The 25,542-nt window shown below is 39.8% G+C and overlaps 1 protein-coding gene across 1 annotated transcript in view; it reads right to left on the bottom strand.

The window, feature by feature from the left end:
• BBS7 (Bardet-Biedl syndrome 7) overlaps positions 1-25,542 on the bottom strand; it is a 1,778,061-nt gene that overhangs the window by 565,975 nt on the left and 1,186,544 nt on the right. The window contains exon 12 of the mRNA XM_044061529.1: positions 2,599-2,673. Coding sequence (XP_043917464.1) covers positions 2,599-2,673 — 75 coding nt within the window. The remainder of the gene's footprint in view (positions 1-2,598; positions 2,674-25,542) is intronic.

The following is a 25,542-nucleotide window of genomic DNA, read 5'->3' as shown; positions in this document are numbered from 1 at the left end:
CTTTAGAACACTGATAAATTAGTCAGTCCCTACAATATGCTGCCTGTGCCCCTCCTGCCCTTTCTGTTCAAGATGACTTTTTCACATCTCCATGATATAATCTTATGCACCAATAGCATTTCCCCTTCTCTATTGGTCTTATGAGAAAAGAGCTAAAACATTTTCGGTCACTGGTGGCTTTCCTCTCAATTTTTCAATTTCTTCTAGCAGTGTGATGTGCCTTTTCATAAATGACCTCTAGAAATGCACATAATACTCAAATTATGATCTGTCTAAATCTATGCAGAGTAAAAGCTTTGCTTCCATGCATCTGGAGTTTATCCTCTCTAGGATAAACCCCAGCATTGTTTGATGTTTCTACTTCCTTCTCTGCTTCTGATTGTCCTATCTAGTTGTGGTCAGCACCCCCAGATTCTTCACCTGCTCTTTAAGTCGACTCAGCTGATGCTTCAAACCAGTCCTATTGTAGCTCATATTAATTATTTCACATTTGTTTGCAATAAACCTTAACTGCAATCATTATGCCTACTTGGTCAGCCTTTCCAAATTCTTCCTTAGAATCTTCCTGCCATTGTTCACTGTTACACCTATGTCTGTGCACCGAGATCTTCACTTGCAAAGAGGGAGAAACTCAGGCACCTGCTGAAACTGGCATGAAGTGCAAGCTGTTTGCCTCTTTCAGAGGTGATGGCATGGGTCATGTTGGAGTTACACGGGTTGAACCCAGGCAGCAGTTGTGATACCACTGTCATAACAGTAACCCAGAGCTGTAGAGTAGAGGGGTGGGTGCTTGATGGCAATGCCACCATGGAGGTGGAGACATTTCCCTCATAAGGCCAGTGAACACCTCTTGTGATGTGACTCAGCATATCAGTGAAGACATGGCATAAAGGAAAAAGCTCCCCTGTGCAGAGTGACACTAGGACTGGATGATACCCTTATCTACTTTCTGACTCTTCTATTCTGCTTCAGAGGTTACTCCATCCATCAGTGTTGGGCGAACTGGTGTACCTCTACTCCAGAAACTTCAGGCAGGACAAAACAGAGCAGATGCTGGTGAGGGGGTGACAGTTATGGTCAGCTGTTGGTTGACAGAAAATAGGTGAAAAAATTTCTTTGTAACATGAGCAATGATGCTGATCATGTTATTTATTCCCTAAGATATGACACAGACAAATAAACTGAAAGAAGTGAACCAAGGACAGACTCCTGTCGTACTTAACTAGTTATTTCCCTAATTCTTGGCACTGCTCCTCCCACCACAACCCTCTTTCTCCTACTATTCAGGATTCAGTTTGCCATTCTTGGTCTTATCCCCAACCTCCCCATTTTTTTCCTATAAGTTTCCTGTATGGTACCGAGGCAAAGACCTTGCTGAAGGCAGGGTAGACCACATTACTGGTGTCCCACTGTCAAATGCTACTGTAAATTAATTGCAAAACTGGATCAGGTTTGAATGAGAGCTAGTTCAGTTCATAAACCCATGATGGTTGCTCTGGAAGAGATGTTTGTCCTCTAAAATTCTACCAACTTTGTCTTCAGATTTCTTTCCATGACATTCCATACTAGTGCTCTGAAGTTAACAGACATAGTTCACTGTAGTAGTTGTTTTCAGCTCTATCTCAGAACGGTAACACATTCACCATCTTCCAATTCTTAGGAAATTTCTACTGACGAGCTCTGTTGGGGGGGGGGGGGGGTGTCAGTATTATGGCCAGATTTCTGAGGAAGTTCGGTGAGAGCCCATGTGACCCTTATGATTTGTCCTCCTCTTAGTTATAAAATAAATGAGATACTTAATTTGTTTATACTGCTTAATCAGTGATTCATCAGCTGGCGTTTTGGGGGTGCTGGGTTCACTTATATTCAGTGGGTCCATATATGAGACACAGGTATGTATGGAGGAGTTGAGAGCATTCCTTAATAGGCTGACAGTATCCCTTAACACTGAGCACTACACAGTTGGGAATAATCTGTCTCCTTCTGTACGCAGTTACTACATTTGTGAGCCTCATAAGACAAGGTGTGTCGTTCTCAAGATATGAGAAGTAGTAATTTCCTAATATGTTAGATCAGCAGTCAGAAGAAAGCTTTACGTTTTCAGCTCTGCATCATGGCTTAGATAGGGTCTCTATGTTTCAGGCAACTGAGACACAACTGCTGAAGGAATCTGCTAAATGAACCTCACAGAGGCCGAAATGTTTTCCAATACCGGAAGTTCACATTCAATTTTTGTGTATGTGAGTAGGAGGTTTGTGTGTGTGAGTGTGAGAGTGTGTGAGTGTGTACATGCAAGATTACCCTATGGTGTTATGTAAACAGCTGGCAGTGTAAATCCAAGAAAGAGGGACTGTATTACGGATATCTAAACAGCATGCTTGAGTTTCTATGTATACTTGCTGCAGGACCTGGAGTTGGTTACTCTAAGATGGTTTCAAGCAGGCATGTTTTTATGTCTCCTTTTGTGCTTAAAAGTGTACTCCTTCACTAGATCTGATGCTCTATTCTTCATATCACAATTGTTTCTATAATTTAAGTTACAAAAAATTATTAAAAGTGGTAGAGAACATCAGATAAAAAAGAACATGCTCTACTTACCTCAGCTTCACAGCCACTGAAACTAACCACTGCAGAGTTTTTATCTACATCTAACAGGTCTACGGGAACATCGCTCTAAAAAGAAGAAAACAAGAATCAGAGGCTGTCTTCATCTGAAAGTATAAAATGGATAAAATATGTTACAAATTTTTTAATAGTGCTTCTAGTCATTTATAGGCCACTAACATCATGAGAAATAATACCATTATTTTATTCAAATGTGATGATTTGTCAAGAAAATGTAAAAAGCATTACACTATTTTTCAAGGTTCTGAAAGAAGGGGGAAGATAAAGAAAGAGGAAGCAGTGCAATTGCACATAGTTAATTAACGCAAGTTCATAGGTAGGTACTAGGCTATCAGCCCAAGGGCCTAAGTAAGCCTAGCCAACAAGGTTCCCTGGCTTACGCCCCCCCAAGAAAGCTAATTTCCTGTGTCCCTGTCAAGCAGAGCCACAGAAGTGATCTCTGGGGTGTATTTCCTATTTCCCATCCACTCATCAAGATTTTTCTTGAAGAGTGCTAATGAGGAACTTTGCTTGACATAGATGGGTAGCCTGTTCCAGAGTATGGGAAGTCTCTGGGACAGGAATCTATCCCTCCAGCATGTCCTGTTTATTGTGGTGACAAGGTTTAGGTCCCTAGAGCGTGTAGCTCAAAGGGATTGGGATTTCTTTAGGTGTAGCATGTCCAACACTTCTGGGTTTAACATAGCTTTATATGTTAGGCAGAGATCTCTGCGGAGCAGGCGATATGCTACAGAGTAAAGCTGGAGTTTTTTGAGATGGTCAGTGCAGGGGATCTGTTTGAGGCTGGTATCCTCTTTGTGAGGCACTTCTGTGGCCTTTCCAGCTGCTGCAGATATCTTGTAAGGTACATTCCAAAAAGGGTGTTGTACTCTATAATGGGTCTAACGAGTGCCGAGTAGAGGGGAACAATGACCTCTTTTTTCCTGGATGAGAACTCTTTTGTGATGAGGTGTGCCATATAAAAGGATTTCCTGGCTACTGTGGCGATGTGATTATCAAAGGAGAGACTACTGTCCACCTGGGTCCCAAGGTCTCTCATCACACATTCGGCGTTAAGTAGACTGCCGTTTATGTGGTAGTTCATGGGTACAGAGTTTTTATCAAAGGGGATGACAATGCACTTTCTGGCACTGAGCTTGAGGCCATGCCTCTGACACCAGGCATCTGTCTCAGTGAGGCCCTTCTGTAGGTCCACATCATTTGGGGATTCGACTATGGCTCCTAGTTTGCAGTCATCTGCGAACTTCCATTAGCCAGAGGCCTTCTGTGTTAGCCTGTACTTCAGAGAAGTAGATACCAAACAAGAGACGTCCCAGGACTGAACTCTGTGGTACTCCACTTGTCACTGGTTTGAGGTCAGATCTGGAGTCTGCAACTTTTACAGTGTGGGTTCTGTCAGTGAGCCAGTTGGCAACCCATCTTGTGATGTAGGGATTTATATCTAGTTTAATGAGTTTAGCTATAATTCCAGAATGGGGGATGGTGTTGAAAGCCTTGGCGAGGTCAAGATAGGCTGTATGAACCACCTTACCCTTGTCTACGGCTTTGGTGACTGCCTAAAAGAAGTCAATCAGGTTCAGAAGGCATGATCTGCCTTTCACAAACCTGAACTGGGTGGGGTCCAGAGTTTGGAGGTTACCAATGTCTGTTTGAGTTCCATGATGATATGTTCCATGGCCTTCCATACCAGGCTCGTCAGGCTAATAGGGCGATAGTTCCCAGGATCAGTGGTGGCTCCCCCCTTTGTGGAGTAGGATAACTGTTGCTGTGCGCCATTCAGTGGGCACAAAGCCAGACATGAGACTACGACTGAACATGGTGCTTAGGTGGGGAGCCAGTTTGTTCTGAAATTCATGTAAAACGCAGTCTGGGATGTTGTCCCGTCCCATGGATGCTGTGTCTTTGGTTTTAGAGAGTTCAGCTTTTACCTGCATAGATGTAATTATATGGACTCTGCATTCTTCCTGTATAGATATGGGCCCTTTAAGGGATGAGGGGGGGGGGGTAAAGTTAGCACTGAACCTATCTGCTAGGATGTTGGCAATATCAGTTGGTTCTTAATTTTCGTGCCGTTGTGCTGTAACGCAGAGCATATCTGGGTGTTGCCATTGAGATTCCTGACATAGCTATAGAATGCTTTGTGGTTCCCCTTAAAATCAGTAGAATCAGTAGTGATTTTGTTTTCATAGCTAGCTTTGGAGGATCTTATAAGGGATCTCAGCTTCTTACTGAAGCTGGCCAAGGAGCTCCTCCACTCATGGGATTTTACTCACTTTTGCAACAGTTTTTTCCTTCTGTTGTAGAGTTTGTTTATGGCAGGGGACCACCAGATTGGCTTCCTTTTTCTGGAGGATAGTGTCTTGGTTCTGTTTGGGATAGCATGATCCATGCACTCGTGTAAGTGCTTATGGAGTGCATTTGTGTAGGATTCAGCAGTCATAACTGTATTGTGCGCATCTGCATGGGTGTCATGAAGTTTGCCACTTCTTTCTTAAGATGCATAAAGTTGGCTTTGGAGAAATATTTTACCATGGTTTCTTTAATGGTGGGTGGGATGCGGATATCTAGGGTGATCAGCTTATGGTCGGATCTGACCAACGAGGAATTGACTTCAGGTGTGGAACACTGGTCACTCATGTTAGTAATGACTAGGGCTAGGATACTGTTGCCCATGGTGGGGGTGTGGATAAGTTGATCCAGGGCACTGGAATTTATGAATTCCAGAAAGCGCTGAGTGAAGGAGAGGTACATGAGTAGCTTTCCCAGTTAATGGTAGGGTAGTTGAAATCGCCCATTATTAGGGTGTTTTGTTGAACCCTAATATTTTCCAGTATATCAAGAAAAGAGGAGTGGGAATCCTGGGGGATCTGTAGCAAGCTACAATTTGGATTGCAGTTTTACCCAGAGTTAGTTGCACTTGAATAACCTCGGATGCATTATGCTGCACAACTAGCCTGGAGGTGTGGATCCCCTTAATGAATATGGACATACCTCTGACTTTAGTGTTCTGGTCCAGGTTAGATGGCCGAAAAGTGTGGTATGAGTTACAGCCTCGTAATGCAGGGGTGCTCTCTAGAGCCTTGAACCAGGTCTCAGTCACTGCACAGATATCAATGTTCTCCATTTTAAGGAATGCCTCGAATGAGTGCATTTTGAGATTTAGACTTGTAGCATTACCCTCAGTTTTTGCTTGCCAAACAGTACAATACAGAACTATACAGCACAGATGATATAAAAGTTTTAAATACAATACAGAACAGAAAATGTGCAACTTCTCTAGATAATTCACTAAGTTGAGATTTCAATTTGATGGCATATCTATAAAACTAGTCTGACTACACCTAATGCTAACAGTGAATATTTTGAGTGTGATATTTGTTTATTTATTTAGATAGCTAGGTAATTTCAATGACAGAGGTAAATTGCTTTTAAAGGACTAAGATCAACAAATGATAACCCTGCCCTAAAAGAAACAGATGGAGAAAAGGAACAAATAATAAAAATAGGATGATGCAAATAAAATTATGAGATAAAAGAAAAAATGCAGTCAACGCAATGCATTAAATCAAGCTATATATTCTTTGTTTACTTTATCATAAAATACAGTTGTGAAACTTGCACAAAACCATAACAGTAAATGTTCAAATTCCTAACTGCTGCAGTATCCTCTAGGCTATATGTGTTGCAATTAATCCAAGACACAACTGTCCAGGTTCCAAAAGCTCTGGCTCCTTCCCACACTTCTATTGTGACTGTTCAGTGGTCAGCCCTGAGAACTGAAATTCAGCAGTCAGACTGAAAAATCTTCAGGACTTTCTTGCCCAAGAGTTAAGTAGTAGAATAACCATCCTGAACTAAACAAACAAAAAATAGCTAGCAGTATTTCCAAACAATAACCGCATACAGTACGGGATGGGGGGCATGGCTACTGCAGTGAGGAATTCGAACATCTATTGTTACAGGTAAGTGCAACTTACACAGCTGTACTATGTTCATCTGCAGTAGCATTTAAGCTAAACTGGTTGATTACCAAAGCTTATTCAACCTTGGAGGAAGAAGGATATGGAACAAGGAGCCCCTGGAGAATGGTCCTAGCAAAGTCAGACCTGGATCAAGAGAAAGAATCCAGTTAGTAATGCCTTGTAGGTATGCAGATATGACAATGTAGCTGCCTTTAGAATGCTTCTAGTATTCACACCTTTCTAATATGCCACTGAGAAGAAAAAGCCCTCACAGAGTGAGACTTAATACTGCCTGGAACTGGTTTACCACAGTGGGCATAACAAAAGGCAACAGCCAAGCATAACCATCTGGAAATAGTTTGTTTTGACACAGTTGTCCTTTTTTATCCCAACTTAAGAAACAAACAGATGAACATTTTTTCTATATAACTTAGAGTACTTGATCTGCCTGTGCATGTCTAGAGTATGTAGAATCCTTCCACCCTGAGTCTGAGGATCTGGATAGAACACTAGGAGACTGTTTGCTTGATTCACACTGAACTCTGAAACAACCTTGAGCATGAATGAGAGATTTGTTCTAAATGACAACCTATGCCTAGGGAAGATGACATAGGGTTCACCCACCATGCAACTCTGATACTCTTCTTGCACATGTCTGAGAAATGAAATGAAGTTTTCCATTTAATGAACCTTAAATATACTTGATGTGCAGGTTCAAATGAAAATGTGTTTAACTTTTACAGCACAAAGTTAAAATCGCAGGAAGGACCAGCCTGTTTGCATGGTGGCCTCAGGTGCAATACTCCTTTCAGAAACCGTTTCACTAAAAAATAGACTAAAGTGGAGGATCCATGGGCAGACATCTTGAAATGGATGCGAGATATACCTCAATAGAGGAGTATGGCAGGCCAGAGGCTAGTAATTTCACACATATTTGAGAACCAGTGGTACATAGTCTCCGATAGGAAACTGGTTATTGGATACGTACCAAATAGAAAATCTCTTCGATTTGCGAATATAAGATTTTCTAGTAGCCGTTTTTCTTCCCCTCCTTTAGAACCTGCATCACACCATGGTGCCTAAAAGGTATTAGAATTGAATCATCTAGGCAGTTAGTTGAATATTTTTGAGACTGGAGTGTATCAAACTCCTCCTTGTGTTCTGTGAGCAAGTCCAGTTTATTAGTAAGCTTATGGTAATTGCCCTTGGCTATTTCCATAAAGGGAGAACCAATGCTGCCTAGACCAAAAGGGGGTCACTACAATTATTTTTGGAGAATCCTTCAGAATTACCATGATTATCAGTGGAAAGGGTGGAAATGCATTAAGGAATATTCCCGTCCGTGGAAATGAAAACAAATCCATTTTTCAGATCTGCTTGCACAGTCCCGGAACAGAATCTGTTGAGTTGTCTGATTTGAAAGGAGGTAAACAGATCTACTTGAGGTGCTCCCCACAACTGGATTAATTCCTGGAAGACCCCTTCATTCAATTTTTATTTGTGAGGGTCTGTCCTGGTCCTGTTCAGCTTGTATGCCACTTTGTTTTGCTCTGACGGAATGTAGAATGCTTGAAGGGTTAAAGAGTGCTGAAGAGCTACCTCCCAATAAATCATAACCAGCTTGCAGAGGATAAAGACCTTGCGGCCCTTTCTTGTTGATGTACCACATCTCTGTGGTGTTGTCAGTAATCACCTGGACAGGTCACGGGGAGCACAGATGATGAAGACATTTTAAGGTATGGATTACAACCAACATCTCTTTTACCTTTATGTGATTTGGTCTGTCTGTAGAATTATGCAGGCCTTATACGTTTACCACCATGGAAACTGACCTCCCAAGCAAAATCTGAGGTATCTCTAGTTACATATTGATTTGGAGTTACAGCAGAAAATGGGAGACCTGCACTTGCTTGCATTTGTAGTATTCACCATGCAGTTCCTTATTTTACACAGCTCAGGATTCATATCTGAAATTACACAGGATGCAAATGTTGGGTCACTGTGTTTTTTCAGATACCACTTAATCTTTCTCATGTGTAACCTGGTAAGAGGAGTTTTATTTATTTGTGTTTATCTGGGGTAGAGCACTTATTTCCACGATCCTTTTTCAGAGTCAGCCCGGAAGCACTGTCTGGTTAAGTAACTTGCTCGGAGTTACACAGTTAGGCAATGGAAGCTGGACCACAGGAAACAGCTTGTTAACAGCATAATGAGAACCATAGATGTCATAAACCTCAGAATCCTGGGAAACTCTCTGGTTGAAGTCTGAAACTGAGCATAGAAGCACAGGAAAGTTTTCAGATAAAAATCAGCCTTCTCCTGTTAACATAATGCACAACATTTATTTATTTAAGCCGTAAATAAAAGAATTCCTCTCACATGCTGCTCTCCTGGCTAATAACTTCAGCTCCTACTCCTCTAATACCTATATACACCCTATTTCTCCTCTTTTTTGTTTTATTTCTCTTAGTCTTAATCTTACTTTCCCTCTTTATTTCTCTTGTCACCCACATCTACTCTACTTATCAACTCTAACAAATGCTTATTGCTCACTGTCACCTCCCTTCCTTTCCTCTTCCTTATCCAGAATTTGAATGTTCCACTCTGCACTCTGACATTTACTTTTATGAGTGAGTAATAAACTCGCTCACTTATAACATGTCAACATGTTTCCATGCTACATTATATTGTACTTATCTTGTTTTAATAATGGTATATGTATATTATTCTGTATGTCAAATGTGCATTAATATTTGTATTAATCTATATATTTACAGAATATTGTAATACGAAGTCAGTTTTCACCTATGTATACGTATCTTTTGTTTTTTTTATAGCTAAACTGGCTGGAATTATCACAATAACTAAATTATACCCATCTTGTCTTTATAAATTATATTTAATCCCACTTTTTGCCCAGCTGTAAGTACATTTCTCCACCACTACCTCCAAATTCTCCACCTTTGATTGTCTGACAAAAATCTGCTTGACATCTCATAAGCCTTACAAAAACTGTGGTCAGACTATATACTCCCACTGTGAATCAAAAGTCTGGAATAGGATCCTGCACCAGTCACGGCAATACATAAAGCACAGTTGTGGAAGTTTAACTTATCATAACAGTAGATGTTCAAATGATCACTGCTGCAGTAGCCTTAGCTACATGGACTATATCCTGTCAAGGATACAATGGCCAGCCAGCTTCCAAAACTTCAGTGCACCTTTCATGCACCCAAATTGTCAAGCAACTCGAGCTGAGCCAAGTGAAAGGCAAGTTTTGGTGCAAAGCCTTTCAGAGCTTTCTTGCCAGCAGAAAGAGGGAGGCTGAGCCCTGAAATGCCTATGCTAGGAACAGCAAAATATAATGGTCCACACCCTGACATAAAAAACACAGCAAAACTCAAGGGAGATAGTGGGAGGCAGCAGCTACTGCATCAGTGATCATTCAAAATCTACCATTATGGTAAGTTCAACTTACACAACTTTAATGTATTCACCATACTGATCACTTATGCAGTAGCAATCTGGGTAGATTTTGGGAGGTGGAAGGAGAAGAACCCTTGCAGAATGGTCCTAGCAAAGCTTGATCTGGACCTAGAGAAAGAATCAAGCTTACAGTGCTTTGTAAAACTATGTACAGAAAATCAAGTAGCAGCTTCTAGAATATTTCTAGAATAGAACCCTTTCCAAAAATCCATAAATAAAGCCAAGGCCCTGGTAGAGTGGGACTTGACCCTGCCTGAAATAGATTTGTCATGATGAGTACAACGAAAGGTTATAGCCTTACAGAACCATCTGGAAGTAGTCTGATTTGAAATAGATTGTCCCTTATTCTCACTTTCACAAGAAATAAACAAGTGATCCCATGATCTGAGAAATTTAGTTCTATCAAGATAGTACCCGAGTTGTCCGTGGACATCTAAAACTGTGGAATATCCTTTCTCCCCATGTTTAGATTCAGTAAAGAAAAGTGGGAGATGGACAGCTATACCCTTCTTGCACAGGTCAGAGCAATCAGTAAAACCGTTTTCTATCTTAAGAACCTCAAGTCAGCCAGATTTGCTAGGTCAAATGAAGCAAGTGTTAGCTTCTCTAACATAAAATTAAGATCCCAAGGAGAGGTCACTAGTTTACTTGGTGGCCTCTTATGTAAATCCTCTTTGAAAAACACCTTGACAAGAAATGGCCTTGAAAGAGGAGAATATATGGGCAGACATTCTGAAATGGCCAATAAATGAGCCTTGGCAGAGAACTAAGAAAGGCCAAAAGATAGTAACTCACACAAATATTGTAAAACCAGAGAACAACTAGCCCTAAATGGGTGCTGTTTATATTGTTAAATAAAATCTTTTTTCATTTGCTAATATATTATTTTCTAGTAGCAGGCTTTCTTGCCTCTATTAGCGCTTGCTGTGCATCCTCAGTAAGCAAATGCCTAAAAGGAATTAAGACCTTAGCATGCCGGCAGTCAGTTGAAAATGAGTGCCATTAGAATGTAACAAACACCCCTCTTCTTGTGTAAGTAGATTCATTCTGTGAGGATGCTTATGGTAAGTGCCCTGGCCATTTCCAAAAGAAGGGAGAACCATAGCTGAGGGGGCCAGAAGGGAGTCACCACAATGATCTTGAGGGATCCCTTAAGAATTTTCAAAATTACCCTGGATATTAGTGGAAAGGGTAGAGAAACACACATAAACATTCCTATCTAAAGAAAGAAAAAGGAATCTGCCTTCCAGCCCTTCTTATATAGAGTTCTGGAACAGAATCTTGCCAGTAGATCATTCAATAAGGAGGCAAAAAGATCTAATTGAGGAACTCCGCAGAGAATGGATCAAATGTTAGAAGACCCCCTGATCTAGTTTCCATTTATGAGGGTCTGCCCTGGTCCTGTTCAGCTTGTCTGCCACACAGTTTTGCTCTGACAGAGTGAAGGATGCCTGTAGAGTGAGACTGTGTTTTGAAGCTATATCCCAAGCTAACATGGCTGGTGTAGTCTGCTAAGGGGGTACGACCTTTCCCACCTTGCACCTTGATGTACCACATGACTGTAGTATTGTCTGAAAGCACTTTGAAGAGGTCCATGGGACCAAAGATGGTTTAGAGAGTTGAGTGCCTTGATTAAGACAAGCATCTCCTAGATATTTATGTGCTTGTGTCTGTCCTTGGTATCCGACACCTCTGCACTTTTATCCCTCCTGAAACTGCTCCTCAAAGTCCAAAGTGTCTGTGGAGTCTGTCTGCTTTTGGAGCAGGCAGGGAGAAGGGGAGACCTAGATTTAGGGACATCAGTTGTCTCCACCAAAAGATTTCTCTTCTGACAAACTCTAGAACTGTGACTTGAAAAGATAAAGGGCATTGATGTTGGAACCAAAGAGCTTTTAGATATCTCTATATCTTTCTCATGTGTAATCTTACCAGGGGTATCAAGAGAATTATAGATGCCATGAGATGCAAACTTCTGTGGTATTCCCTTGCAAGGTCTGAAGTCTTACTGGAAAACATTAGAAACAGATCAAAATATGGATCCATTTTCCTTGTGGAAGAAAAGCTCTTTGAACTGAGGTGTCTAGCTGACCTTACAGGAACACAATCCTGTGTGAGGGAGTCAAGAAAGACTTTTGAATTGTAGCTTGTTTAAGAGATCTCTCACCCAAGACAGAGATTCCTGACAATCTGAGAAAGACTCTGCAAAGATGAGCAGTTCATAAATACGAAAAATGTGGATACCCTGTAATCTGTAATAAACTATAACTGGGGCTAAACACTTTGTGAACACTCTTGGTGCACTGGATAGTTGGAAGGTTTAGGCAGAAAACTGATAATGTGAGCCAGACATACAAAACCTTAAGAAACATCTAAAGTCTGGATGAATAGGGATGTGATGATAAGCATCTTATAATTCCAGTGTTACTACAAATGTGATAGAGGAGAAAGAGGTTGTGAAGTGACAATTTTGAATCAGGACACTATCACAAACAGGTTTAGGAAAGACAGAACTGGTCTACAAGCATTTTCTTTCTTTGGCACTAGGAACATCCTTGAAAAAACTTTCTCCATTTGGAGAGAAGGACCTGGATCTATCAGTCCTTGGGACAGCATATGATAAAGAACAGGTGGAAACAAAACAGTCTAATCTGGAGGTTGAGGAATGACCTCCTGGAAAGGGGGAGGAAATTCCTCCCACTGTCATCTGTAACTTGGATGAATGATATTCAGGACCCATTTGTCTGAAGCAATCTGTTGTCAAAGAGAAAAATGGAGATTAAGACTTTATGGAAGAAAAAGGGGCACAGTGGGTTGAGGTCACAAGGTATCTTGAATAGTCATTCAGACATACTGGACTGTCCTTGGTACTGGGAGGTTAGAGACTTCTTTTTGGAACTCACTTGCCATTCCTTCTTCAATGTTTGTTTACATGAATTCTGTTGAAACAGTTTTTTTCTGTTTTCTGCCAAAAATGGAAGAAGAGAAAGAAAATCCCTTGGACAATTTGAAAAAGAAGGGCTGAAAAATATTAAGAAATCCCCTGAATCACTTGTTCCCCTCATCATGCAGCAGAGGGGCCAAACAATAAATCTCTATCCAAGTCAGAATTTAAAATCTCATTTTTAATATAATCGGGAAGGTTCTGAGAGTGCAGCCATGCAAAACTTCTTAAAACATTACCAGTGGCCATAGCCCTGAAAGAAGTATTAATAGAGTCATACACAGATTGCAAATAATGAGTAGTGACCTATACGAAAGAAGTAAGTTATTTAAAGTAGATTTTCCTCACAAGAAGAAACTGCAGATAAAACATTCCTCATATTTCACAATTTGCCAGAACAAACTAACATATGAATGTCGCAATTCAAAATTCTGAAAACTAAAGGTGCAGAAGTATACTTTCCCCCCATACCTATCTACAATTTTCTAATCCTTATCAGAAAGAGCAGGACTGGAATTAACTAGGTGATTAGCAGCAGTGAGATCAATTAAAGCTATAGCTGCTTGGTCAGGTTTGGGAATAGTGTATAAAAATGTAAAAGACTGAGGGATTTTATACATCCTACTTGCCTTTGTAGAGGCAGCTGGCTAACACAAAAATTGCAGGCAATAATACACATCCCTAAAGCTGACAGAACAAGAGGAATGGGTGTCGGTTCTGGAAAATCCTTCTGTTTCCAATACCAGTTCATAGTATTTTCTAAGGGACTGAGAAACCTCCGTGTTCTCCCACTGAAAACACTGGCACATTTTAGCAATAGTCTCAGAGAAAAAGAAACCTACCACTTGGAGAATCTGAAACTGAGCTCTCCTCAGAGTCTGAATCAGAAATCTGAGGAAAAAAGTAAATCCATCCCTGCATCTTACTGTTCATGTTAAGAATATTGAATCTCTTCAGGAAAAGAGGAATTCCCTCTTTGTTTCACCATAAACTACTTTACAAGAAGGATGAATAGCCTGAATCAAACCCTGAGCCAGACCAAGTAAACTATTATAGTCTAATGAAATTTCAGGAGTAGAAGATATATGCTTGATTTTCTGTTTCTTTTTGAAAAGAAAAACGGGGCCAGTTGTATTACTAATGGCAGCAGCTGCTTCCTCAGGGATGGACACAGCATTTTAGCACAACAGGTTAACCTTCCCTGTTCCCTCTCCCAGGATCAACAAGAGTGGCTCTCCCTTGCCCACTGAGGGGATTCTAACAAAGGCACTGGATGTACCCAACCCCCCAGTCCATAGTGGCTGGAGGTGCTAAACCAGAGTAATCCAGGTTAAAAGATGAGTGGTCTGGGGTACAACAAATAGCCAATGCAGAGTCACCCACCTGCGGTTGAGGCAAATTGCTGGCCTGCTTTGGTGGCAAAATCTGTTGCTTAACATTTTTAGTTGTGGCTGGAAGAAGGACTGACTGTGGGACCGGTAGTCTGTTCCATGGTCAAGTCAAAAATGGCGCCTCTTTCCTAGCGAAAAGAGGCAGTAAATGCCAGAAAAACCACCAGTCCAGAAAAGTTACTTTTTTGATAGATAAAACACAGTAAAAAGGGCTTTCACCTTTCATGTCTCAGGCTCATCCCACTCCATTTGCCCCCGCTCCACTCAGGCTCACTCTGCTCACCTGCCCTACCCCCGTTCCCACACACCCCCATATCAATTACATTTATTCTCTCCCCAGCCCCTCCCACCATTACAACTCATCCAATCAAACTCATCTTAAAATCACTCCCACTTTAACTCATTCCTAACCTTCACCCATGACTCATTACCCAATAACTAGCCAAACTCCACTTCAACCAGCCCCATCTCAGCTGAAGAACTATTTCCCTCTAAAACTACTTACATCTTAATAAAGACAACTTTACGTTACTTACACAAGCACCCCCCTTTCTACAGTGTCTCTTATTTCTAACACAGTACTCCTCACCCTCTCTCTATCCTTTTATCTCCTACTACACTTAACATCACTCCAAACAACTTATATATATTACAAACCTACATCTATAACATCTACACAAACACAATATGTTACCAGCTTCTCTGAAGTAGCCTCTATGCTATGTGCAACAGACATAATTTTACATACCAAAGTAAAAATCCTTCCCCTACAAAACAACAACAATACAAACTTTGCTCTAGATTAACATTACAAAACGAAAAGAACATGGCAACCAAATAGTCTCCCACATACATATTCCAATCTATCCCATTGTGGAGACATACATCCCAATCCAGGTCCCATCGCCTCCATTCTCAACCCTCTAACTCTTACAAATCTCTAAACTTCACAATCCTTAACCTTCAAAGTATCAGAAACAAAATTCTACAATTACATGCCTGGATAGCTCACAACAAACCAGATATTATAGTCACTACTGATACTTGATTAAAACCATACATTAAAGATGCCGAATTTCTGTCCTCTGTCGTTGCTTGTCTCAGATCAGATAGACCCCATAAAAAGGTGGAGGTGTTGCTCTGATATACCCAAATGTCTTTACTATAGTTCCATATACTAAGACTATCCCACAGTTTTCCACAGCTAAAACATTAATAGCCTTCCTAAAAATGAATAACTGTAAAAGACTCTGTATTGCAGTCCTATATATCTTCCCCACACAATAACATTCCTATATTAGAAGAAATCCTTGCATGGACAACAACTAGTATAAAAAAAATAAACAATCATTCTGGGAGACATCAATATTAACTGTCTTGATATCCCCCACCACCATCCTTCCACCAACATCAACCTATATAGCTTTACCCAGCTACTCACCAACACAACTAGACCCAACAAAGCAATGACAGTGGCTCAGTCCTGGACTGGATTATGGTCTCAGACCCAAACAGAAACTCCTCCTCAGGGACACTCCCTAACAGTATAAGTGACCACCTACCTGCCTTTACACTAGGCAAAACTACCCCAAAACTAAGTAAACACCAATATAAGCAACTATCCCACTTCTGCCCAACCACACTGAATAAAACTTTACACAGCATCAATTGAGATGCACTAAAATTTCTTCCCCCTGACGAGACTGTCGAGTTCCTCAGCTCAACATTTCTCAGGATCCTAAACAATTTAGCTGTGCTAAAAGAGAGTAAAACTGAATCATGCCAGCTGGCTTACCAAACCCACAAAGCCAAAGCATAGTAATCATGGCAAAAACATCCCGCTGACCTCACACAATATAAACAGCTTCATAATCAAGTAAAGCATCTAGTCAAAAACCCACTGCCTTAGTCGACAAAACCAACATTAAGCAAAACACCCCAAAACTACGTAACTCCATCAATTCCTTACTAAATCCAGGCTCAAAGAATAATCATTGTCCAAATCTGGATAAAACACCCACTGAAACAGCCTCGCTCTTTAACTCACATTTCATTAATACCATAGCTAACCTCACCGCCACCAGCCACAAACTAACCTAGCCCCTCCAGATCCATCTACACAAAATACCTTTACTTCCTCATTACATAGCTTTTCTGTATCACCTGTACCTAACCCCACCATTAAAAAATCTGCTTCTTAAATAAAAAGAGGCACCAATGCCCCTGACAACATACCTCTAGAATTCCTACAAATATCAGCCAGCTCTACTGCTTACCCCATCAGCATACTTCTTAATAGATCTATTCAGGAGTCCCATGCACCTTCAATCAGGCAAAAAAGCATATATTCTTCCTCTCCATATAGGCGGAAAACAACACTGACATTTCCAACTTTCAACCTATTGCTATTCTCTCACCCATCTTTAAGATCATAGAAAAATGTGTTCACATAATCAACTTCTTAATTACCTGTTTCATAAGCAAATCCTTTCTCCTACTCACCATGGTTTTAGGCGTGGTCATAGTACTACTACAGCTCTTACATCCTTCATGGACACAGTTAACTGATGCTGGAAAAATGGTTTCTTCACTCTTTTTAGACCATTCTAAGGCCTTTGATACAGTCTCCTACCCCTCTTCTTCTCACTAAACTCTCTAACGTAGGCATCTCACCCCAGTCCTAAACTGGTTCTAAAAACTATCTCACAAATAGGCAACAATCTACCAAGTGGCAACATTCTTTCTCTTCATTCTTAAACACAATCACAGGTGTTCCCCAATGATCCATACTTGGGCCCCTTCTGTTCAGTATTTTCATTAACAACGTCCACACTACTCTTAGTCAAGGTACTGTCATCCAATATGGAGATGACTCAAGCATCATCTACACTGCCAGGTCCACATCTGAGCTACAGCAACTCACCCAAGGTGCCCTCACTTCTACTGAAACTTGGATGACCAATAATCATCTCGCCCTAAACCCCAATAAAACTAAATTTGTGCTATTTACCCCTAAAAAAACACCACCCTAAACAAGGATGAAGTCACTATTCATTCTCAAAATAACACTATCACTGAAGTTGTACCAAATATAAAACTACTAGGTATCATCATAGATGAAAACCAAACATTTGACCTGCATAATCACAGCAATATCAAAAAAAACATTAAAAACTGTGCATCCTTTATAGACACAAATACTTCCTCAACCACTCCACAAAACTGTCCCTAGACTCTTCCTTCCTATCATCTCTTCTATACAGAGCCCCTCTTCTTACCAACATCCAGACCTCTCTGACATCCAAACTTGACACATGCTAAAATAAAATTGCTAAATTTGTAACCAATGCAAAATATTCATCTCACCATTGTTCCACCTCATGCCTACTAAATTCACTAGAACTCCCACATTTTCTTACATACTTTCAGTTAACCAATGCACACAAATTTATATACAAGCCATCAAATTGCCCTGCCCTTTCTTCTCTACTTATGCTGTGCCATCCAAATAGACCTCTCTATTCTGAAAATCAACTGATCCTGAAAGTAGAAAAAAAAACAAACCTTTTAGCTGATCAGTTGCTCTATTCCTTTACTATTGCAAAACTTTGGAATACCCTCCCACTATCAATTAGGATTACCAGCAATCCAGACTCCCTGCTCTATACTAACCTACACCTTCATTTATTAATTCTCTGATATAACTCTTTCTATCTCAAAACACTTACTTAACTACAGTGCTGGTACTATCTGCTACATTTGCTCACCTATACTCAAGCTTATAACTTCGTGTTAATTACTTGCTGTATCCTATCTTGCCATATTCTAATTGTGTAAACTACTTTATCCTTGATACTGTAACTCTTAACACTGTACTCTGATTTTTCAATTGCCAACTGCGACCCTTGTATTGTATGTACTGATCCTGCTGATCTACTGTACTGTATTGTAAGTTATGTACTGTATATTGTTTATATTATGTATTGTTCATTTTAGTGTGGAGCTTTTCTCCTCGGGCCTCCAATAAAAATGGGCTCACTATGGCCCAGTGGACCATCACGGTAAACAAATGCAAATGAATAAATAAAATAAACACTATGCCAGCCCCACCAAGGAAAAGTAAACACAATTTTTCCATAGAAAGTATGTTTTCTGTTACTTATCAGTACTTTTAAACTGACAGAAAAAAAATAAGTGCTCTGTTTAAAAGCACGTTATAATCATGAGACAAGTCTGTTAAAACACAACATTCCTAGCTTTAAGATAACTTTCCTGAACAGGAAAGTAATACAACATCAATAAATCTAAGAAAATGAAAGTTTTTTTTTCAAAAAGGGTACTTATCTGCCCTGCAATAGGCTGCAAAGGAAAGTACAAGCTTACTGTCAATCTTCAAAAGCCACAGAGGAGAAAACTCAGTCCTGAAGGGCTCTGAGCCCAAACTTGTCTTTTAGTCAGCTCAGCTTGAACTGCTTGACAGTGTGGACATCTGGAACATGCCCTGAAGCTTTGGAAGCTAACTGGCCATTATATCCTTGGCAGGATATAATCCACATAGCTAAGGCTACTACAGCAGTAGTTAAGATGATCATTTATTTGTTTAAGCTGCCACTAAAATAATTCCTCTCTGACTCTTGGCTTTACACTTGCTGCTATCTCTCCTGGCTACAATTTTAGCTCCTTCACCACTAATACCTTCTATCTCTTCTTTTCCTTTTATTTATTTATCTTATTCTTATTTCCCTTACTTTTAATCTTAATTTTACTAATTTTTTCTCCTGTCTCCCACATCTACCCTGCTTATTCCCTCTAACAAATGCTTTTCACATTCTTCTCTCTCTTCTTCTCCTTCTTCTTAACCATTGTTTTTATTTTTCCACTCTGACATTTTCTTTATGAGTGCGGTGGTGCAGCGGTAGCATTGTTGCCTCACAGCAAGAGGTTCTCCCGTTCGATTCTCGGCTCGAGTGCGGGGAGTGTCTTCTGTGTGGAGTCTGCATGTCCTCCCTGTGGATGGGTGGGTGTTCGAAAGACATGCGTAAATGGGCATGCCTTCACTGAAGGTTGAATGTCGAGCTGGCACCTCGGCGTTCGTAAAAATCTACTGCCAATCATTAGTGGACCGGAGTTCCGCTGTGGCAACCCCTAACCGGGAAAAGCCGAAAGACAACAACATCTTCTTTATGAGTGAGTAATGAACGCACATACTATAACATGTCAAAGAGTTTCAATACTATATGATATTGTATTTATCTTGTTTTAATGATGGTATATATGTGAATTACTATACATGTCATATATGTATTAATGTTTATATATGTGTACTTACAGTATATTGTAATATGATGCCAATTTTCATCTATGCATATGTACTTTCTGTTCATTTATTTGTGGAGCTTTTCTCTCTGGGCCTCTACTGAAACTGGATAAAAGTATCCAGTCAGGCTTTCCCAGTAAACAAATGTCAATAAATAAATATATTTGTGGAGCTTTTCTCCCTGGGCCTCTGCTGATAATGGATACAATTACCCAATCAGACTTTCCTGGTAAACAAATGATAATCAATCAATAAAAATGCTTTTTGCTGCAGAGCTTCTATAAGACATCCTAGAAAGACAACCCTGTGTGATGGGGTCAACAAGGACATTTGAATGTTCAAGTGGAATCCCACATTGGACAGAAGAGATGAAACCCATGTTAAGGATTCTTGACATTTATTTCTAAATAAGGAAAAATAATCAGTGTCATTCAGTCTGCAATGAGCAATGACTGGAGACCGACACTTTTGTAAACTTCCTTGCAGCAGTAGATAACCTAAAGGGTAATGCAGAGAATTGATAACTTCATCCAGACACAGAAAATCTGAGAAATGTTCTGAAGGCTTTGGCTACGGAATGTGATGCTGTACATCTTTTAGCTCAAATGTTATCATAAAACTAATCTGGGAGATGATACGTAACACACCATGAAGGATCACCTTCTTGAATTTAGGAACTTCTACATACAGATTTAGGAAGAAAAGATCTAGAAATGGTCTCAAAGAAGACTTTTTATTTCATATTAGAAACATTCCAGAATAGAAACCTTTGCCCCTTAGATTTACCAACAGTATATCTATGACTCCTATGGTGAGCAAATGCGGAAGAACCTCAATAAAAAAATCTGTTTGATTCAGAGATTGGGCGTGGAACTCTCCTGAAAAAAATTTTTTTTTAATCCAATGGCAGCTTTATCCCTCCTGATTTACCTTTAACATCCACAAGCCTGTCACAATCTACTGCCAAAGGGAAATGTACAAAGCCAGTGGTTGGGATGGGTTTTGATATTGGGGCAGGAGGGGAAGAATGCTGTCATAGTCATTCTGAAGTTGTAGACTAAATCATTTTATTTTTGAAAGCCTTTTTTCTTATTGCTCCCCACCTGCCGTCTATTTTTGTTTCCCTGCTTGGCCTGAAAAGGAAGGGATTGCTTGTTCTGTTTACTAGATGTGAAAAACTCTGGGAGATTTGCACAGGGAGGACTGAGAAATCGTAGAAACTCCATGAATTAATTTCCATCTCCCTCATCAAATTGTTTGAGGACCCAAGCAACAAATGGGACAAGTAAAATCTCCTTATCAGAAGCTGAATTAAAAGTTTCAGACTATCTCATCAGAAAACTTCATTCTTCACTCAGGCATATCTCCTCAAAACAGTAGCAGAAGCAGAAACCCTAGATACCATATCTGCACAATCATACACACTCCTTAAGGCATGTTTAGATACATGGGCAATGTTGGAAACAATAAGAGTAAGATAAGCAATACCTTCAGGGGAAGAGTAGTAGCTAGGTCTCTCAAACTGCCTATACAAAAAGCACAAACTTCCACATGTGGGTCTGATAGTTAAGAATTCTATACTCCAAAGTGGAAGAAGAAAAAAAAATTCTCTTACTAAATCTGTCTAAAATCTTCCTTGTCCACTGGGGCTGACACAAAGTACAAGTTTAATGGTGTGCACACTTATGCAACCAGCTTATTGTACCTTTTTTATTTTTTTCCCCCTAACAGATGTTTGTTTTTCAATTGAACTGTACAGGTTAAAGGTCACATTAAAGGTGGGAAAAGTTTTGAAATAATTTATTGTGGACTCATTTTTTTATATCACAAAAACCTGGCATTTTAACAGGGGTGTGTACACTTTTTATATCCACTGTAAGTTGCTTTTTCTTTCTAGGAACTACGGAAGTTAGACCAGCAGAAGAGAGGTAAGCATCCATGCTATCACTGAGGAGGATGCTTCAGACATGGTGAGAAATGCCAGAATAAGTCGACCAGAAGGCAAGTTATCAAACGGTTTTGCACAAACAGCACGCTTACACGTTCACACAAATGCAATGTCCCCAAAACATTGCAATGTATAGGCAGTGTACTAGTTTCCTGACAGAAACTCCTTTAGAATAAAATTAGTCTGACAGAAAAAATGGCAGGTAACTTGTCAGATCATGAACACAAGCAGTACATCACACACAGTATTTCCTGCCCAAATAAAACTCTTCCACACATAAAACTTTTGTTTAAAAGCGGAAATATTTACATAAGCAGTACATTTCTTCACAAAATAAGCCCCCAAATTAGCCAAAGCACAAAATAGTGGTCCATCTTGGGAAACTTCCAATATTAAAGAAATAGCGGGTTTCTTAATCAGCCAGAACCACTAAAGTAAATAAAAGTAAAAACACTATATGTATGGGTGAGTTTGTAAGGTCTGATCAAACTGCATATAGCAGTAAGAGTGAACGTATGGATGGAAGTCAAAGCATTTGCAAACTGTCTGGTTGATATGTCTTAGGCAAGACACAATTCATATAGCCTAAAGGCTACAGCAGCAGTGGGAATGATGTACATACACTTAATTAATCTTTTCAGGTACAAGCCCAAAGTATACAAATAGTTATACAACAGCATCAAACAGAAACACAGGAACTCATCAGACGTAATTATATACAGCAGAACAAGAAATAAAGGACATGAAACTAAAAATATTTACCAGAAAAATATCACATCAGACTACCATTCCATCAGATTTTCCTTGAGAATCCAAAACAAGATTACAACCACCAAACCCATTGTATTCAGGAATTTAACTCCAAACTCCTAATCAAATTTAAAAGCCACTACCCCCAGGGGACCAGGTATCTAAAGTAGACACTTAAATCAGTAACTTTTACTCCCACTTGAATTTGTGCATTGAGGCATCTGTTCCCAACCACCATAAGTATGATGGCAAATTTAAAAATAAGCCCTAAGGTGGAATTTTACTATTAACAAACTGTAAAGAAAAACAAAAACATCTACCACTATTAAATAAACTCAATATCCCCTGTTCTAAGGGCAATCTCAAAAAGGTTAGAAAAAAAACTCAGATCAAGTCCTGCAAAGCCATGTACAAACTTTAATATCACCACCACCTACAAGGATAATCGTAAGGTCTTCTTAAACTACATTAGGAAACCCCAAAGTAATACTCGATAAAGCGATCAGCTAATCTATAATGGTGCTACTTTTTCTGATGCAAAAGACATTGTCAGTTTACTCAAGGGCAAATTTATCCACCATAACCCCACTCACCCCGTGCTTATCCTAAGTTTCTAACTTGTCCATGCTGTCCTACAGGTCCTAAATGTTGTATTCAAAACTAAAAACACTAAAGTATGGGGTCCATCAGCAAAACAAGCACTCTTTTGGTCAGTATTAAGTACAGCCTCACTTACTTCCTCATAAACCATTTTAACCTCAGCCTCTCCATTGAATACAGGCCAAGGTTTAAAGAACAGTTACAGTAGTACCCCTACACAAAGGTAGCCTTGCCACTGACCCAGGGAACTACAGACCTAGTAACATTACCAGTATATCAGTACAGTAATGGAGCATATTATAATGGCACTCATAAATTAGGATATATGTGGCCTGCAATTTTTTGATCCTAACCAACTGGCCTTGTGGAGGGCAGATCCTGTCTAGTGTGCCTGGTGGACTTCTTTAAGAAGGTAACTGAAACACCAGATGAGGGTAAGTTGTTCCACACTACTTATCTTAATCTAGTGAAGGTGTCTGAAACTGTCCCATTCTCTGATATACGTAAGCTTATGCACTTTAATATTAACTCCTATGTAACTTGCTGGATTGTCAACTGGTTCTCAGAACCCACACAATGAAGACTGGTGGAACTTTTTTTTTCTTTTCGAAAAGGTTTATCACCAGTGGCATTCCACAGGGTTCTTCGGTGGGTCCACTCCTATTTAGCCTATACTTGCTCACAACAAGCAAGTTGTCCATGCTTGCAACAGGGTTCTGGCTGAGAGAGTTTGCTGATGATTGTAAACTGAGTTCTGCCATAAACTCTCCAGCTGACATGATATGGCCTAAACCATATTAATTTCCTGGTGCCAAGGCTGTGGTTCTAAAACTCAGCACAAAATGTATTAAATTGATAATGATACCTTCTTGTCTGACCACTATGTATCCACTATAACAGGAAATCCTTCTACCTAGTACAACTAATTACTAAAGGTACATCCTCCAGATCAAAGGAAGTTAATGTTTTTCTGCTCCCCCTTAACCAGGTTCAAATTGGAATATAATGTCTCATTTGGCATACCAAACAAAATAATTTCTAACTAAAAAATCTTTGGTAAGTTACTCTGAGAGACAGAAAGCCCTTTCATTCTCCTCAATGTCTTGACTCTTGGGTAGGAACTGCTGCTTGCCATTTACAGCTACATAATACCCTACTTTACTTGACCTATTGCATATAAAAAAAATTGTAAATATCACCAACATCCACATCCTACACTGAAATATCAAAAGAAACTATTGGTGGGATAGATAGCTCTTCTAAAGGATACTCTACCTATGGAATAAGCACCCACTCCATGTCAAAAAAGTATTCCTTAAGTTTCTTTAAAATAAATCTTGACAACTGGATTGAAATCCATAAGTCCATCCTTGGGTATCCCCTTTGGTCCTTACTGACAGAGGGAACAAATAATGGGAATGACCAGCCAGCCCTCTTATGCAAATTTAAATTCTATTTTAGTCTCACAGGATGACCAAGCAGCACTGTCTCTTCCAGTTAACATGAAATTCAATTCTGTGTGTTAGATACAGTGGCATAATTTTAGTGGTGGTAGTGGCTGGGCAGTATGATTGATGACTGTGCTCCAGGAAGACATTTTCATATTGATTCAGTGCTGTACTGTGGCTAAACCATTTAAAGAGTGGAAGTTGGTAAGACTATGAGTTGAAGCAAGGCAAAGGAAAATTATAATCAGTGAGAGGTATGTTCAGTTACAACATGCCACTGTACTTCAACCTCTTCTGCCCTCACCTCATACTTAATTGCTCCTTTCAAGTTATCAGAATCAGCTCCAGCAATGAAATCCCCAGACAGAATAATGTTTTATTACTCTGGAGTACTGCTTAGGATTTCATCAAGGCTGCTATACAACTGTTCAGTGACACCCACAGTACCAGGTGTTGGGGTATATGTACTAAGACAGCAGTATGCTGATAGTTACTAGGCTTTGAAAAGAGGATTGAGACACTTACTGTGAAAGGGAAGCTTAAAAAAACATCTGACAATCTTTTTAGGTGATGACGAAGCCAGCATCATCGAAAAAAGCTGTCTGATAATCTTTTTTGTGATGACAAAGCCATCATCATTCAGAATTTTGCTTTCTGCAGACTTTTCCTTCCAGATGAATGTGAACTTACACCTGCTTCTCTCAATTCATTTTCACCATCTTTTTGTTTTATTGTTAGAAGCTGTGTTTACTTCTCGCAAGTTCTTTTTTGATGACAGCAATTAATTTCACTGATCACACTTGCTTCACTGGTTGGCTGTGATAGTGTGAATGCTCCCAGCTTGTATCTTTTTCTTGTTCTAACTACAGGACATACATGATCCCACTGGATGATGCTGTCCATCTAGAAGAACTTGAAACCGCTTAGGTTTGGTGCACCTTTTCTGACAATCTAGGTTTATGGCACATTTTCTAGTCCCTATCCAGAATTTTCTGGGTATTGTAGCAGTTACTGAACTAAATACATACCTCAGACCAGGTGTCAAATGATTATAAGAATGTGGCCATTTATCAT

Source organism: Protopterus annectens, chromosome 2.part0 (genome assembly GCF_019279795.1).
Source record: "Protopterus annectens isolate FY-2018-M chromosome 2.part0, PAN1.0, whole genome shotgun sequence".
Taxonomy (NCBI): Eukaryota; Metazoa; Chordata; order Ceratodontiformes; family Protopteridae; genus Protopterus; species Protopterus annectens.
This window is presented reverse-complemented; position numbering and strand designations above follow the sequence as displayed.